This window comes from Danio rerio, chromosome 13, assembly GCF_049306965.1.
Source record: "Danio rerio strain Tuebingen ecotype United States chromosome 13, GRCz12tu, whole genome shotgun sequence".
NCBI classification, from domain to species: Eukaryota; Metazoa; Chordata; class Actinopteri; order Cypriniformes; family Danionidae; genus Danio; species Danio rerio.
In genome coordinates, this window is record NC_133188.1 from 2277501 (window position 1) to 2296269 (window position 18769).

At 34.5% G+C, this 18769-nt stretch overlaps 1 protein-coding gene across 1 annotated transcript in view; it reads left to right on the forward strand.

The window, feature by feature from the left end:
* gclc (glutamate-cysteine ligase, catalytic subunit) overlaps positions 1–18769 on the forward strand; it is a 34282-nt gene that overhangs the window by 8559 nt on the left and 6954 nt on the right. Inside the window, 8 exon segments of the mRNA NM_199277.2 lie at positions 2911–3093; positions 7752–7865; positions 10673–10731; positions 12111–12247; positions 12322–12396; positions 14831–14947; positions 17229–17367; positions 18114–18226. Coding sequence (NP_954971.2) covers positions 2911–3093; positions 7752–7865; positions 10673–10731; positions 12111–12247; positions 12322–12396; positions 14831–14947; positions 17229–17367; positions 18114–18226 — 937 coding nt within the window.

The following is an 18769-nucleotide window of genomic DNA, read 5'->3' on the forward strand; positions in this document are numbered from 1 at the left end:
ACACTGGTCTCATGGTTTAGTTAGGTTACGATTATCAAGCCATCGATTCGGTTCAGTGTTTGTGTTTATGCAAGTGAGACAAGTGAGGTGCTAATCAACAAGAAAAGGCACCAATAACGGTCCATACACCATACTAATTAAGCAAAACCACTGTTTATTGCTGGTACACACTGCTGATATCAATCATCACAATAATAGTCAATAATCATGAGTCATACTCATGAACATCATTAATCCAAATACAACAAATTTGCATAAAAGGCTTATAAAGCGAAATAAAGATCAGTAATAGGGATCACTTGAATAAAGGATCATGAAACCTCAAGCAATTTGATATAAGTGTATACAACCTCAGAGAAGTGCCATCATTTTCCTCTTCAAAGACTGGGGAGCCCACTGCTGTCATGCTGGAAAACCAACACGTGTGTCCGCGAATGCCGGGCGATGTACACTCATCCCACGTCTGAGCTTCCAATGTTTCAGCAAAAACCCTTACCTTCATAGTCAAAATTTAGGTGCTGGCCAAAGGTCTGCCTATTGGGTAAGAGAGAAGTGTGAGTTGATCAGGCCTTTCTCAGCTAGGTGCACATTATTTCTGATTGCAAAGCACAAATTTGAGGTTTGTAGTGTCAGCATGATTATCTAGAGTCAATATTCTACCTCCTGAAATAAGGAGAAAGTTAACCTTACGGTACTGAGACTCTTCTCTGGTCATTTGGTCATGCTTGAGAGTCAATATTTTACCTCCTGAAATTTGGAGAAAGGTGTGAGGTTAACCTAAAGGTCATGAGACCCTTCTCTGGTCATTTGGTTGTTTGTTGAGCGCAACAGGAGAAAAATCCAAAAAAAGTGGAGTGTTCCTTTAAAACGAGGTCTGATTTATCCTTTGAAAATGACCGCAGATTTAGACAATTTTCTGATTTAACGCTTCACTGTAGTTACATCGTATACTAAGACAGATGGAAAATACTCTCATTCTGGTGTAATAATCGAGGAACTTTGCTGCCAGTATAAGAGTATAGTTTGTAGTCATATCAACCTAGAAAAGGGCAAATTTTAATTTCCTGTCTGTCTTAGTACACGATGTACTGTAACTACAGAAAAGTCAAGCTTTAAATAGGAAAAGTACCATTTTTTTCAACATGCTAATGGTCTAATCTGATTCAATGATTTATGCTAAGCTAAGCTAAAAGTGCAAACGCCAGACCTGGATTCAGAAATGGTAAAACTCGACTGTTAGAGCTGTGAAGTCTGTCTGTATCCAAACACACTTGAGTGTTCCTTTAAAACGAGGTCAGGTTTATTCTTTGTAAATGACAGAAGAGTTGAGACAATTTTCAGATTTAACGCTTTACTCAGGTAAAAACACTGAAGAAAGTGTTGCATGCAGAACTGTTGCAAACAATTTATTTGTGTTGAATTTAAACAAACAAAGTAAGTTTTAAAAAGTTCAGCTTAATTTGTTTGTTTAAATTTAGCCCAAATAAATTGTTTACAACCACTCAACGTAAAAAAAATTGAGTAAATCCAAAGAATCATCTTTGAATTATTTTTTTCAGTGTAGTACATGATGTTACTACAGAAAAGTCGAGCTTTAAACAGGACAATTATCTTTTTTATTTATTTATTTATTTTTTTAGATGCTAATGGTCTAATCTGATTTAATAATTTATGCTAAGCTAAGCTAAAAGTGATTGGCTGAATGGGTTAAAAAATTGTGTAACTCAACTGTTGAACTCTAGGCTACTTATATAAAACGTAAAATGTTAAAACGAGGTCAGATTTATTCTTTGGAATGCTGCTATTGTGTTTAGATATTCAGAGATTCAGCCACGCTTGTGATTTCGGAAATCCAAAATGAAAAGGAAAACTGGCTTTTGCAATGAATCCAACAGTGTATTCTCAAACTTCAAGAGTTTAACCCACCCACTAATGATTTATTTGAAGGCAGCTGAGTTTCACTGGGTTGTCCTTCTGTACACTTTAACCTCATATTCAGTTCAAGGTTATTTATATAGCGCTTTTCACAATAATTATTGATTCAAATCAGCTTTACAATGCAATGTCATCCAGTCCCTCTTTTATGCATGTGTCAGTGATCATGATCGAAAGGCTCTTTTGTGATTCCACTCTGTTTTCACAACCAGTTGAAGTGGTTTGTTTGGACAGCATAAGCTTTATTTGAGGTTTGATCAGTTATATGAGAGAGGAATGTGGTCTGATTTTATTTTTTTTGGGTGGGATGTGTTGACACAAGCCCATCTGAAGCCCAAAAGAGCCGTGGCATTGCTGATTACTGCCTCTCTACTGCACATACTGAAGAGAGATTGCACTGCCAAAACACAACACTTTCAACATGCATGGACCAATGGAGATCACACTTGGTTGTTTGTGACATTTCACATTAAGTGTAATGTCGCTGTGTTTAAAAGTGAGATGTACGATGTTAAAAACAAACAGAAATTGCGATATTTAGATTTTCTGCTATTCTATATTGTGGTATGAATACAATTTGAGTAAATAACTTAAACGATTTCAATTGATTGGGATGATTTTGTAGGGAAAAGAATCATGCGTGAAATATAAAAAAACATTACAAGCATTAGTGTTATCACTATACTGGAATTCCCAATCTACATACAATTTCAATACAAAATTTCGATACCAATATAATACCAAAATTCGGTATACGAATTTCGAAATGCAGATATTTCGTTATCAATTTCAATACGAAAAATATTAGTATTCGAAACCATTTTTTTTTTTATACATTTCAATTTTAACATTTAAATTATACAAATGATATAATATGCATATGATAATATGCGTAAAATCCTCATACCAGGTACGTCAACAGTTCTAAACAGAAATAAAAGTGAATAATTTTGACTTGACCTGTATATCTTTCAGCCACCCCACATTGTGGAGGCCTGAGTACGGCAGCTACATGATCGAGGGAACACCGGGTCAGCCGTATGGCGGGACGATGTCTGAGTTCAATACGGTTGAGGATAACATGGGGAAGCGGAGGAGAGAGGCTTCATCTGTGCTCAAGAAGAACGAAACTCTCCTCACAGTCACGGCATTCCCCAGGTAATAACATCATCATCGTTAACTAAACTCCAGTCAATGCTTGGCTTTAGTCTTGTAATAATATCCAAGTTGTGTACACAATGCCAGATGTCCTTTAAAACCATTTCCTGATATGTTTTATGCGGATCTTCCTGATGACCTTTTCCACAACTATTCATTTACAGATTGTCGAAATATAGGCACTTCCGCCTCATTAAAGCTATAGTTCATGTACAAATTTAAATCATATTTTAATCTCCTTCATGCAGCTTTAAATCTTCAGTTGAACACAAAAGAAGATATTTTGAAGAATGCTGGAAACCTGTAACCATTAACTTGCATATTAGGACAATAAATGATTGAAAGTCAATGTTTTTTTAGAAAAATGTGCCACACATTCTCTATTATAGACAGGTCAGGACTGCAGGCAGGTCAGTCAAGTACCTGTACCCTCTTCCTCCACACCCAGGACTTTGTAATGTGTGCAGAATTCGATTCTGCATTGTCTTGTTGAAATAGTCATGGGCGTCCCTGGAAAAGAAGGCAGCATGTTGTGCTCCAAACTCTCTATGTGCTTTACAGCATTAATGGTGCATCACAAAAGTGAAAGTTACCTTTGCCAAGGGCACTGACACATATCCCATACCATGACAGACCCGAGCTTTTGGACTGGTTGCTGGAAACAGTCTGGATGATCCTTTTCTTCTTTGGTCCAAAGCACACAGCGTCCATTACTCCCAAAAAATACTGATTCATCTGACCACAGTACATGTTTCCACTGTGTGTTGGTCCATCTTAGATGCCTCCGAGCCCAGAGAAGTTGATGGCGCTTCTGGACATTGTTAACATAGGGCTTCCTTTTGGCACAGTACAGTTTTCCCTGGCATTTGTGGATGTAGCTATGTATTGTGGTACCTGACAAAGGTTTGCCGCAGTATTCCTGAGCCCATGTGGTGATATGGCTTATAGATGAGTGAGGATTCTTGATGCAGCGCTGCCTGAGGGATCAGAGATCACGGTTATTCAGCTTAGGCTTGCACCCTTGTCCTTTACACACCGAAATTTCTCCAGATTCCTTGAATCTCTTAATGATGTTCTGCACTGTTGATGGTGAAATATCCAACTATCTTCCTCTTGTTTCTTTGAGGAACATTGTTTTTAAACATTTCAACAATTTTCTCATGTATTTGTTGGTAAACTGGCGAATCCTCAGCCCATCTTTGCTCCTAAAGGATTAGACCAGGGGTGGGCAAACTCAATCCAGGAGGGCCGTTGTCCTGCACCGTTTAGCTCCAACACTAATCAAACACACCTAGACATGCTAATCAGTGTCTTCAAGATCACTAGAAATCTATAAGCAGGTGTGTTTGATTAAAGTTGGAGCTAAACTGTGCAGGACACCGGCCCTCCACCCCTGGACTAGACCTTTCCTGGATGCTGCTTTTGTACTTAATCATGATTACAATCACCTGTTCACATCACCTGTTTCAAATCATGTCATCATTTAACCAATTTACCTAATTACTAGTTTTAAACTGCTCCTGTTACAACTTTTAAAAATTTTAATATGTAAAAAAAAAGCTATGGATATCGTGAGAAGCACATTAAATAATGCTAGTTTTATTGTCTGCAATGAAGTGCAAGTCAAAGTAAATTTAGAAATCACAATTTTTTTATTTGCATTTTTTATACTGTCATAACTTTTTCTGATTTAGGGTTATATTTAAAATAAAGGAAAATTCATTAAACGAACATTAGCATGCAAATGGGCTTCATACAGGGTGTTTTTGTTTTTCTCTTCTTTCATTTTTGTTTTCGAACACTGGCTAAGCAATAGATGACATGTTAATTTATTTCCAAAATAATTACTAGTTAGCTCTGTTTAATTGGACTTTGTGTTTGCTGATAACCCAAAACACAGGTAGCGCAGCTCAACACCACTCCATTTTTCCACAGCAGCACAAGTTATTATATAACAGCACCACATTGCGAGTAAATCACCCACAGCATGTGACTAAAGTTCATGCTAAATATTTTCTTTTGTTAGCTCTTGGCTCATTTCTTAGCGTTTGAGTTAGAGACTAAGAATAAGTTTGGCTCTGATAATGTTTCAGTCAATAAGTGCACTATGTGTACTCATTGATATCAGTGAATACACTGTTTTTGATGCACCGTGGCTGAGAGTGATGTGTGTTTCACATGTGAGGAGAGCGTTACTGCAATAAAATAAGTGAATGCATGTGAAAAAATAAATAGTTATTATTTTTGTCTAGTCAAAAGTGAGTTGAGGATAAGGGGCTTAAGGGGCCTGTGCATTGTGGATAGCCTAGTGGTCGAAGGACCTGATCGTCGGGCACAGAAACTGGCTCCTGGGACATGGACCTAGGAGACTAGTTGCAAGCAGAATTTTTTATTGAGACATGTTCAAACAGCATCTTCAAGAAGTCCAGGCCTACAAGAGTGTCTTACAGTCTAAAAAGTGTCATCTTACAAGTTAAAAAAAAGAGTTTAATTTGGACAGAAATACAGAAATAAATTACTTTAATACAGAATTTTTTTGGTGGGTAGGGGGGGGGGGTGGGGGTGGGTAGTGGCTAAAGGCGAAGACAAATCTAAACAAAGCAAGCAATTTAAGTAGACGGGGCAAAGAACCTGTCCAGCCACTGACCACGCATGTTTATCAACAAAAGATTGTCTTTGTCCTGAAAGTATAACCCAAAGACGAAGACACAGTTGTTGGGACCCTGCCTTCAGCATTCGCATCACTTGGAGTTCTGCCAGTGCTCAAGAAGGCAAAAAGTTTATTGCCTTTGTCACCCGGGCTGCTTGAGTTTTGTATAAAATAATAAAAATAAAAACCAAAGAATATGACTTTTATTTTATATACATTTATTATTGTTAATTTGGGGCTAGATTATAAACATTTTTGTTTCAACTTCTATATATGAGATAAACTAATACAAATGGTGAAACATCTGTTTTTATGCATAAAACTGTCCGCTTGTTTGACTGATCTGGGTGTGTCGTGTATTTGCTGATAGCATTCACCCTTTAACCCCTTTTAACCACTTTATTGACCCTGATAATACAAGTAAACACAGGCTTATATTTGTATTTCCATGCTAATAAACCAGAGTAGAGTTGTGACTTAAAGAAAAAAAGGTTCATTTTGCAAGTCACCCAGAGTTAAACAGTTTAGTTTTACCATTTTTAAGTCTATTCAGTCGATCTCCAGGTCTGGTGGGAGCATTTTTAGCTTAGCTTAGCATAAATCATTAAATCAGATTAGACCATTAGCATCTGACAACATAAGTTATTTTTTCTATTTTAAATGTTGACTATTCTGTAATTTCAATATGTACGAAGACTAACAGAAAATGTAAAAGTTATTATCTTATATTTTGCTGTATTTGGCTTAACCGTTCTTGGGTGGCTCGCCGATGTATTAGATGGCTCTAATATATAAAATAAGTAAGCTGAGCAAAGTTCTTACAGGGAAAGGACTGTATTGAACATAATGAATAGTACCGCAGTTCCTCAGCATTGATGTTAACTCGTCGCTCTTCAAGCAACTTAACCCAAAGTACTGTCCATGAGACACAACTTTATACTAGCAACAGCAAACAAGCCATTCTGTGTTTACTCAGCGGGACCCTCTTATCAGATGTTTCAGCTGTTGTTTTGCTTGTAGCCATTGAGAACTCAAGGCTCACACCCATCGTAAAAGGATCATTTACTTCACATCTATCAGTTTGTGGGGGTTAAGGCACAGGTCACCACCAACATACACAGAATTGCTCACATCAGAGTTCATTCAATGCAGCCAAACTAAAATGCACATAGTCTTCCATATCATAAGATGATTGTGCCTGCTGCATGGTAAAGACGTCCCTAGATTGTTACGCCAGAATGAGAGTATAATTCTTTGCCAAATTGACCTTGAAATAGCAACTTTCATGTTCATGTTTCTGTCAGTCTGGATACATGAGCTAACCACAGAAGAACCAAGCTGTGAAGTACACATGAAGTCAAAACTAGCCGTATTGATTTTGTTAGCTCACATTGCTAGTTTTGTGGTGAACAATTCACATGTGTGTGTCATTAAGAAAAGGGTTTGCGCTTGTAATTTTAAAGATAAAATTTGAATTGCACTTGTTTGTTTTCAGTTCTATTGTCAGAATAGGTCTGTCTGAGGTATTGGGCGGGGCTAACATATTTAACCACACCCCTCCAGTTGTCAGTTTTCACAACAAACAGAAACGGTGAGCAGGAGGAGTCTATTAGGTCGTAATAACTCTCCTCAAACCCTTTTCCACATCTTTCTGAAGGAAATGCCTATTTAACTACATCCTATCAGTGTGAGTAGAAAAAAACAAGCCACGCCCACTGTTTTCTAATTTAATATTCCGTTTCTCTAGGAACTGTCACATTACGAAAAAAAATGGTCGCAGCTTTCGGTTCATGCGGACTTTAAATAGGAATATTATATAAACTTTTTATTTTATTGAGCAAGATGCTAATGGTCTAATCTGATTCAATGATTTATGCTAAGCTAAGCTAAAAGTGCTCCTATCAGACTCTGAGATCATCTGAATGGATTAAAAAATGGTAAAAACTAAACTGTTAACTCTCCAAAAATTGTGTTTTTTAAAAAACTTTTAAAAAATGTTGTATTTCAGGTTAGGCTGCCCGGGCTTCACCCTGCCGGAGTACAAACCCACACCTGTTGAAAAAGGGGTTTCCAAATCGCTGTTCTTCCCAGACGAGGCCATCAACCGACACCCGAGATTCAGGTGAGAGATCAAGTGGCCTTTAATTCAGCTCTGACCCGTCCAGATGAGTTTCAGTCTCTGATTCCATGTGGAAACGGCCCCACTGCGAGTTTTAGGAGACGTCTGACCCGAACGATGCAGTGAACAGATACTGTAATAAATGTATAGTTTAATGAGAGTAAATGCATGAACTAATATTAACTAATGAAAACTTATTGTGAAATGTTATCAAAAAATTCTAAAAATATAAATAAATTATAAGATGATATCAAATATAAGATGATTTATATTTTAAATAGTGTCACATTTCGAAATGTGGCCCTTATTCATCAGCTCTGACCTCCCGTCCAGATGAGTCTCTGATCTCATGTGGAAACGGCCCTGAACAATGCGAAGCTGTTTGTGTAAGCTGGAGCTGGCAGGCTTTAGCAGGGGATTATGGGGAGCCCAGTCCCACAGACAATGATCTTTCACATACCAGCAGCCCAGAGCGTTTATACAAAGCGCTGTTCATCTGATCACGCTACACAATCACCGCTGGTTATGTTACGGTTGCTTATATTTACATTAAAGATTTTAGCAAACCATTGATTTTAAAGTCCACACAAAATCATAATAAAGTCATTTAGATCAGTGCTTCTCAACCACGTTCCTGGACGACCACCAACACTGCATGTTTTGGATGTCTCCTTTGTTTGTCACACCCATTACAGGTCTGTCAGTCTGCTAATGAGCTGATGATCTGAATCAGGTGTGTTTGGTTAAGGAGACATGGGAAATGTGCAGAGCTGGTGGTCCTCCAGGAACGTGGTTGAGAAACACTGATTTAGATCTTATTATCTGTATATTATCCAACCCTATAGGACAAATTTAGAAAATAACCCCATTTATATATTTTGATGTGGTTCTAGAACTGAACTAATTTTTGCCATCATTTCTGAATGAATGTATATCTCTATGTAGATTTGTTATAATATGTGTCTATGTCTTCCAGAACAAAACAGTGGTCAAATTAGCATTTAGAAGATATAAACATCTAAAGCTTGCAGTTTGTCAATTCCAGTTTTTTATTGGACCTCATAATTCAGTTTCTCATCTAATCTTCTGACCAATCATATGCTCTCTAATGTCAGACATGCCCCGCCCCCTTCAAGATGCTATTGCTTTTTGTGTTTGATCTCAGTCTCTCTCACTGGCGAAGCTGTGATGATAACAAAAGGCTATTGGATGTTTTAAAAAGGGGGAGGAGCTAGTCCGTCCCACCCTGTCTTCATGTTTCAGCTCAAATTACGTCACACATTAAACAAAAATGCACATTTCAAAGCACTTCACTCAACCTTTAAGCTTCTGAGTTATTTTGCACTGTTTGTTATGGAGAATGAAACCTGCAACAATAAATACGCAAATCAATAAATAATGTATGTAAAAATCCACAAATTCCTGCATAAATAAAACAATAAATAAATACTCAAGTAAATAAACGATTAAATAAATCCATAAATTCCTGCATAAATAAAACAATAAATAAATACGCAAATAAATAAATGATTAAATAAATCCATAAATTCCTGCATAAATAAAACAATAAATAAATACGCAAATAAATAAATGATTAAATAAATCCATAAATTTCTGCATAAATAAAACAATAAATAAATACGCAAATAAATAAATTAATAAATAAATCCATAAATTCCTGAATTAATAAAACAATAAATAAATATGCAAATAAATAAACAATGTATATAAAAATCCACAGATTCCTGCGTAAATAAAAAATAAATAAATAAATATGCAAATAAATAAATGTAAATAAAAATCCACAAATTTCTGCGTAAATATATAAACAATAACACTGTTGGCAGGAAAGTAATTGAATAAATTACTTATTAAATAAGTAAATGCTGAACTAAAAGTTGATTTTTTTTTCCCCCTTTCAAACATTTTTTAATAATTATAATAATGTAATAATAAAAACCGAATTATAGTGATATAATAATTTAAAAATGCACAATTAATTTGATGATTAATTTATTTGCGTATTTATTTATTTATTGTTTTATGCAGGAGTTTGTGGATTTATTTACTCATTTATTTATTTGTTTATTTATTTAGTCTTTTATTGTTTTATTTATGCAGAAATTTGTGGATTTATTTAATCATTTATCTATTTTTTTGCGTTTTTATTTACTGTTTTATTTATGCAGGAATTTGTGGATTTTTTACTCATTTATTTATTTTTTGCATATTAATTTTCATATTTATGTGTTTTATTTATGCAGAAATTTATGGATTTATTTAATCATTTATCTTTTTTTGCATATTTATTTGCATATTTATTTATTTATTTATTGTTTTATTCAAGCAGGAATTTATAGATTTATTTACTTATTTATTTGCGTATTTATTTATTTATTGTTTGCAGTTTTCATCTTCCATAGTTTGTGCTGTAGATGTAAATTGTAAATATGTTTCTAAATATTTAAAGAGATCGTTCACTTAAAAGTGAAGCTTCTTTCATCATTTACTCATCCTTGTTTTAAACCTGTTTGGGTTTTTTGGGGGGGCTTTTGTTGAGCACAAAGGAAGATATTCTGAAGAATGCTGGGGGAAAAAAGATAAAGCCATTGACTTCCATTGTATTTTTTTGTTCCTACTATGGAAGTCAATAGCTGCTTTTTCTCTAACATTTTTTTCCGGATAATAGAAGAAGGGAATTCTTAAATGTTTAATGTAACAGTAAATCAGTTTGGTTATTGTGTCTGAATCTAGCATGGATGCTTTAGCTTGTGCATCGCTAACAGATCTGGTTTGTTGTTGTGTTTCAGCACTCTGACCAGAAACATCCGCCATCGGAGGGGTGAAAAGGTGGTGATAAACGTACCAAGTAAGTTGTTAGTATGATTATTAATTTATTAAATGTTTTAATTATAGGATATTGCTTCTGTAATAAAAAAAAAAATTCAACATGAAACCCATCTGAACTGCGCTCTGGCACACCTCTTCCAACCGGGCCAGAGCCGGCCAACTGAACCTCGCCTGGGCATGGCACTCACTTGTCAAACAGACCAGGAAATGCACACAGAAATGGTTCGGATAGCCTAGTGTGAGTGCACTCTTATTCAAATAATGCTAATAGGCAGCTGGTAGACTTTAAATAAATAAATAAATAGTGTTAAACATGTATTTTAGTTCCCCTCACTCCACATCAAATCCTCCAGATTTAACGCTGTTTAGGAAAACGATTGATGTTAATGGATTGAATACCACGAAGTAAGAATGATCAATACATGTTAATAATAATGATAATCATAGTTCAACATTTAGTAATATTTTATCATAATCCAAATTCTTGCTTGGCGTTAGTTTATGCACTTTGAGTTAAAGTTGTTCATTGTTATCACCATTAACTAACATTAAAGACCAAGAATAAATACTGTAATAAATGTAGAGCTCAATGCTTGTTCATGTTAGTAAATACTGAAACTAATGAGAACAATGCTAAATGACTAAATGTAATGTGTTTTTGGACCAATGACATTTCACAGTGAGCAATGCTATTCACTTAAACGCCTTAAAAAACAAAGCAAAACTGTGCAGATTATGACCTTGTGCATTTGTTTTCATTACATTGCATTTAGTCATTTAGCAGACGCTTTTGTCCACATTGACTTGCAATTGAGGAGAGCCATACACACAAACAAAGAAGAGGCAATGCACACAACAAGTGCTGATTATACAAAGCAACTGTGCTAGAATGAGGAGGAGGGAGTGTTCATTTATTCATTAATTTATTTTATTTTTTAATTAGAGAAAAGAAAGAAGAACAATTGAAATAAAGAACAAAGCGGTTGTCATAGGGGTTACAAAATCATAATACATTTGACATACATTATCACAAATTGTTTACAATGACATATTCAGACCATTTTTGCCAGTACTTGTTGCACATCTTTGAATCAAATCTTAGATTAAAAGTGAGTCTCTCCATACAGCGTGTTTCCTTTACAATTCCTATCCGTTGAGCCCTTGTTGGAGGATCAGCCTGAAATCTTTTTCAAGTTATCTGCTACTTACCAAAACGATTTGAATTAAGTATTTGTCAAGTTTTTTTTATTTTTATTTTGGTCTATTTATTTTTTAAAAAGGAATAAAAGTATTTCTACGGGTGGTTTGTCAAACCCACTCACCTGTGTAAAGCACACTTCATAAATGCACAGTGTTCTGCATGGATTGAAACTGCTTCTCTTTTGTTTATCTCAACAGTTTTTAAAGATATCAACACCCCGTCTCCATTCATGGAGGTGTTTCCAGAGGATGATGGAGAAGCTGCTCGAGGTGCCAAGCCGGATCACATCTACATGGACGCCATGGGCTTCGGCATGGGGAACTGCTGCCTGCAGGTGACGCTCAGAAACTCTCTCTCGTTGGTTTGCGCTGAGGATGTTTGGCTGAAGGTGTGTTTTTGATGTTATAGGTGACCTTCCAGGCTTGCAGCATCAGTGAGGCTCGATATCTTTACGACCAGCTGGCCACTTTCTGTCCCATAGTGGTAAGTAAATCGGAAAAGCAGTGACATTTTAGATTATGATATACAGTACAACACTAAATATTAGCCCAAAGGGTTTTCACCTATAGTGTCTTGCCTTAACGCCACATTCACACGGGGCGTCAGCGTCAACGCTTCCCATTCACTTTGAATGGGTGACGTCAGGCGTTGCCGAACTGCATTGTGGATCCGTCGGCGCCTTCAGAGGCGTTGCTTGCTGCAGAAGTTGGGACTAGCTCAACTTTTCAAGCGCCGTAGGAAGCATCAGCCAATCAGATCGCTGTATGCAAATACACCAGCTAGACAGTGGCCTATTGCTGACTGAATTTCATTGGCTGATGCTGCTTTGACGATCGCTTCAGCCCCAACTTCAGACACGACCTCTGTCAAGCGTTGACGCTGAAGCTGAATGGGGCGTAATGGTGCTTTATGTACGTTTTTGACTCTTCTAAAGCATAAAAACACCATAAAATGTTTGCAGGTATTTAAGAAACATGCTCAGTGAACATTCTTGTGTATCTGAGAAACAATGCTGAAGTCAGAAATTCTGCTTTGAACATGTGCGTTACGTGCCAGAACAGCTGTCTTTGTTTTGGTTCCTTTAACCCACCCAATGCCAGTTTAGCCCATTATATTTCAGCACTCCGGGTTGCCTTCATTTTTTATTATTTTTTAATTGTTATTTTTTTATTGCATAACAAGAACAATAGCATACAAAAAATGAGGAATACAATGCTTACGCTGTTTTCACTTCAAAGGAATAAATCAGTAGAAAAAAAAACAAATAAATACAAATAAAATTAATATACAATAAATAAATATATAATAAATAATAAATACATGATACTTCCCATATATTATCATTAAATTAATAAACAAATTTTGCTCCAAAGTTTTGTTATTATTATTGTACATAAAAAAAAATGTATTTGCAAGAAAACTGAGTTTTTAATTTTATAAGTTTAAATTTAAGATATTCAACATCAAACCTAAACATTTGTGAATTCAAAAAACAGGTGTTTTATCGATCTCTAATTCACAAAAAGCGCACATATATTCCATGTCTTTAAAAAAATTTAATAACTTTTTTCCACAAGATATATTAAATGTATTCGTTTATATGTCACTTCTTTAGCTTTATTGGTGAGACAGGGTTTACGAGGTAAGTTTCAAACGTTTTTCCACTCAATTTGCTCAAATAAGGAATTCCAAAAAGATTTGCATTTAGGCAACAACGGGTTCTGCTTAACATTTAATGGTACAATTATTAAATGTATTGTCTGTAATTTGTACACCATTGACACTTAACTGATTAGTATGTAAAATATTTGATTCAGAGGATAAATTACAGGACTGTGTTGTGTTTATGGAAAACGGCGCATTTCATTCATTCAGTCAGGAAGGCTGTCAAAGCATGCGTCTGTGACCGAAATGCGACCTCTGGTGGACAGTAACAGCCTCTTACATGAGATGTGGATTCAGAATTCCACATGAGGTTATTGATTAGCAAATACTATAAATATTATGAGTGTAAACATCAGGTTAGCAGGTTACATTGTAAGCCAGTGTCCTAACAGCACGCTGTGTGACAAGTATTGCAGTGATGAGCAATTTGGCTGTTTGCACCAGACGAAACACGACAGAAATGTAAATACAGCCATTCAGAAGCACAGAATAGTGCACTCACTGCACTCCAGCCAAATGGTATGGTCTATAATCTAATGAATACATATTAAAGCTCTTTAACATTATTAAATGCAGATGCTGAATCACTGATATGTGTTGGTTTGCACTGAATTATAGTAATTTTCAAGATCTGAGGTGAACTATCTGCTGCTGCTTTCAGTAGTACAACACTAAAAGTCATGTCATCAATTCGAGGTGTTGGATAGGACAAAAACTCCTTTTAATATGAAGAATAACCCTTCTATCGCATGCCGTTGCTTTTATATTGAATACGATTTAAATCAGCCTTTAGGCTCGATCATCAGACTGGCTCCTGTTGGTCCTCAATCTGGCAACCTGCGCTTGTTTGTTTTGATCCAGGAATGCAATACCTAGTTCAACCACTGGGTGTCAGACTTGCATACTGCACCTTTAATGCATTTACTAACATGAACAAACGATGAACGATACATTTATTACAGTATTTGATCATGTTAGTTAATAAAAATGCAACTGTTCATGCTCATGTTACCTCAAGGTGCATTAACTCATGTTAACTAGCATGAATTTGGATGTTAATAATGCATTAGTAAATGTTGAACAATGATTAATAAATACTGTACAATTATTGGTCATACTTATTTCTTGTTTGGAAATTCATTAACTAATAACTCGGTGTTGGTAATATCTGCAGTACTGTATAATCCTGCTTCATCAATCTGTGTGTAAGTTAGTGTTTACAGGGTTTTTGAGCTCTGCTGTTTGTGTTCAGATGGCTCTGAGCGCCGCCTCTCCGTTCTATCGGGGTTTTGTGTCCGACATCGACTGCCGCTGGGGTGTTATCTCTGCATCTGTGGATGACCGTACCCGAGAGGAGAGAGGCCTGGAGGTCAGGACACACACCTGACATACACACTTCATTGTCAAAATGCTGATAAATACACTGAATGAACATGACTTTACCTGCCCACTAAAACATAGAAAGTCTTGTTAAAGGTTTTCGATCCTGTTCAGAATGAAATTGTTTGCATTTAGGAGGTCACAGTTTCTTCGGTTTCTTAAGGAACTTATGGGAATAAGAGTCAGATTGTGAATGGGAAAATTATTACACCTTTTTGGTCTTTTTTTTAATTGAGATGCTAATGGTCTAATCCGATTCAATGATCTATGCTAAGCTAAGCTAAAAGTGCTCTCGGTGAATGTGTTAAAATAATGGTAAAACTCAACTCTTTAACTAAAGGGGAGTTAGAAAAAGAGACTTTTTACAAATAAGGTGGAGTGTTTCTTTAAGATTGCTTCGAAAAAAATGTAATATTCAGCATAATTATTATAATTATGTTCTATAATGTCAGGATGTTCTGTAACGCCCTTTTTTCACACAATAAACGTTCATACTTATAAGTAATAATAATAATAACAGTCCTGTGGATACATGATATGACAAGACACCATCTGTTAATAATTTAAAAAGACTAGACTTGCTCCAAGGTTTGGAAAGTTTTGTAATAGTCAAACCAATTTGTGACTAAATTATAGGAATATTTTGACTATAAAACATACTTAAATGCGTATATATAGCTCCCTATTTATCACAGGCTGCCACAGCGGAATGAACCGCCAACTGTTCCAGCATATGTTTTACGCAGCGGATGCCCTTCCAGCTGCAACCCAGTACTGGGAAACATCCATACACTCGTATTCATACACACACACAAACACACACACACTACGGCTAATTTAGTTTATTCAATTCATCAATAGCGCATGTGTTTGGTCTGTGGGGGAAACTGGAGCACCCGGAGGAAACCCACACCAACACGGGGAGAACATTCCACACAGAAATGCCAAATGGTCCAGCCGGGACTCAAATGCTGCTGATATTGCATTAAAACAGAAATAAACAAACATTCAGAGTCATTTAATTGAGTAAAAAAAGATGAAGCGACATCAGCGGCTTTAGTTGAGGATATATCAAATGATAATAAAATCTCTCAATTGTAATGATTAAACAAATCGGACTACTTCTGGCCAAACTATTTTATTTGTTATTGTATTTTTATTATTTACTTATTTTAATTATTTATTTTATTATTTTTATTAATATTTTATTTATGTTATTGTATTTTAACTATTTACTTTAATTATTTATTTAATCATTTTTTAAAATATACTTATTATTATTGTATCTATGTTATTGTATTTTAATTATTTGCTCATTTGAATTATTTATTTTATTTCATTTTTAAAATATATTAATATTTTATTTATGTTATTGTATTTCTATTATTTATATATTTTAATTATTTTATTTTATTTTTAAATATATTTATTAATATTTTATTTATGTTATTGTATTTTAATTATTTAATTATTTATTTATATATAGTTATTAATATTTTATTTATGTATTGTATTTTAATTATTTATTTATTTTAATTAATTATTTGTATATTTATTAATATTATATTTATGATATTGTATTTTTTATTGTTATTGTGTTGTAAACTTTATTAATTTATATTTAATTAATATTTGATTTATTTAATTGTATTTTTTATTTTATTTATTTTAAGTGATTATTTAATTCATTTATTTATTTATATTTATGGGTTTATTTGGATAGCACTAATGTAAGAAGTTGATCAAGGTACACTGTACATTATTTTTCATTTATTTATTATTATTTTTAATGTATGCTTTATTATTTATTTGTTTTATTAATTTTATAAATTTATATTTTTATTAATATTTTATTTATTTTATTGTGTTTTTTATTTAGTTTATTTTTTTGTTAATTAAATTTGATTTATGCTCTTGTGCAGGATGTTTAAAATTACCTAAAAATATTAAACTAAAATTATTTTTGTTGCTTTATTTGTAAAATAAATGGAAAAAATATATGAATGACTTTTTAATTTTAATTATTATTATTATTATTCTATTATTATACCCATGTGCCCAAATAACTAAAACTTACATAAATCGTAAAAACTAAATGGGCAAATCTTTTTCTAAGCTAATACAACAAAAATACCAAAGCTTAAGAAGGAAAAATAATATAATTATGTTAATTATAAAAATAAAAACTAATTCTAAGAATCTATTAAACTTTAAACTAGTATCATTCATGCTACAGTAAAATAACCCTGTTTACGTCTTTTTCTCTGTAGTCGCTGAAAAACAACAAATTCAGGATCCATAAATCAAGATATGATTCGATCGACAGCTACCTCTCCTGCTGTGGAGAGAAATACAACGACATCGAGCTGACCATAGATGAGGACATCAACAAACAGCTCCTTGATGCAGGTAAACACCCTTCCAGAGCTCAGACTTTAACTTTCAATATTGCATTCATATTAATAATAATAATAATAATAATAATGCACAGTTTAGTTGCAACCCTGCTCCAACACACTTACCTTTAGGTTTTAAACAAGCCTGAAGGACTCAATTAGTTTGATCAGGTGTGTTTAATTAGGGTTGGAACTAAACTGTGCAGAGCTGTGGTCCTCCAGGAACTGAGCTTGACACCTGTGCCTTAGTTGCTTAGTAAACTTATTATTACCCTCATTATTATTATCAGTAGAAGTAGTTGTTGTTGTTGTTTTGCTTAGCTTAGCATAGATAAGTGAATCAGATTAGACCATTAGCGTTGCTCAGTTTCTTTTGTTGTTGTTTTTTGATTTGGTATCTGCTATAGTGTAAAACATTTGAGCTTTCATAGATAATTGTATCATATTAGACCATTAGCATTGCTTAATTTTCTTTAGTTGTTTTTGATTTGGTATCTGCTGTATGTAAGAAAGATTTTAGCTTAGCTTAGCATAGATAATTGAATCGAATTAGACCATTAGCATCACTCAATTTTCCAGTTGTTTTTGATTTGGTATCTGCTATATTGTAAAACATTTAAGCTTAGCATTGATCGTTTAATCAGATTAGACAATTATCATCACTCAATTGTAGTTCTGGATTTGGTATCTGCTGTAGTGTAAACATGTCTGAAGTGGTCAGCTCAGTGTTTTCAGGCGTGCTGCTTGGCTCTGTTGCAGGCATTGACAAACTGCTGGCGCAGCACATTGCACATCTCTTCATCCGCGACCCTCTGTCGCTCTTCCAGGAGAAGATTCACTTGGATGATGAGAACGAATCGGACCACTTTGAGGTATTTCACATGCAATTAATCCAAATTCATCAACAATAGAAGAAGAAATATTAGTCAAGTGTTCTTTACTCTCCCTCAGGTGCTTTCAAAACTTTAGGTTTTGAACATAAAAGAAGATATTTTGAAGAAAGATGAAAACCTGTAACCATTGACTTCCATAGTTTTAATAAAAACTGGAAGTCAATGGTTACCAGTTTTCTTTTTAGTGTTCAACAGAGTAAATAAACTTCTAAAGGTTTGGAAACACCAGAGGGAGAGTACATTTTCATGTAAATGGTTATTTATTGGGTGAACTATTCCTTTAAACATAAACATTTTAAATTCAATAAACTTTTTATGTCTATCACTTGTTCATTTACGGAGACCACACAAACTTATCTCCCATGATTACACGTATGGCTGTAAATGAAAATGTACCTGCGCCTGCCACTAGGTGGCGACAGTCATATATCGTGTGCTGGTTAAAGGCAGCTGAAAGGGATAGTTCACCTAAAAATAAAAGATCTTATGGTGAACTATCGTTTACTCAACCTTTTCTTGTTT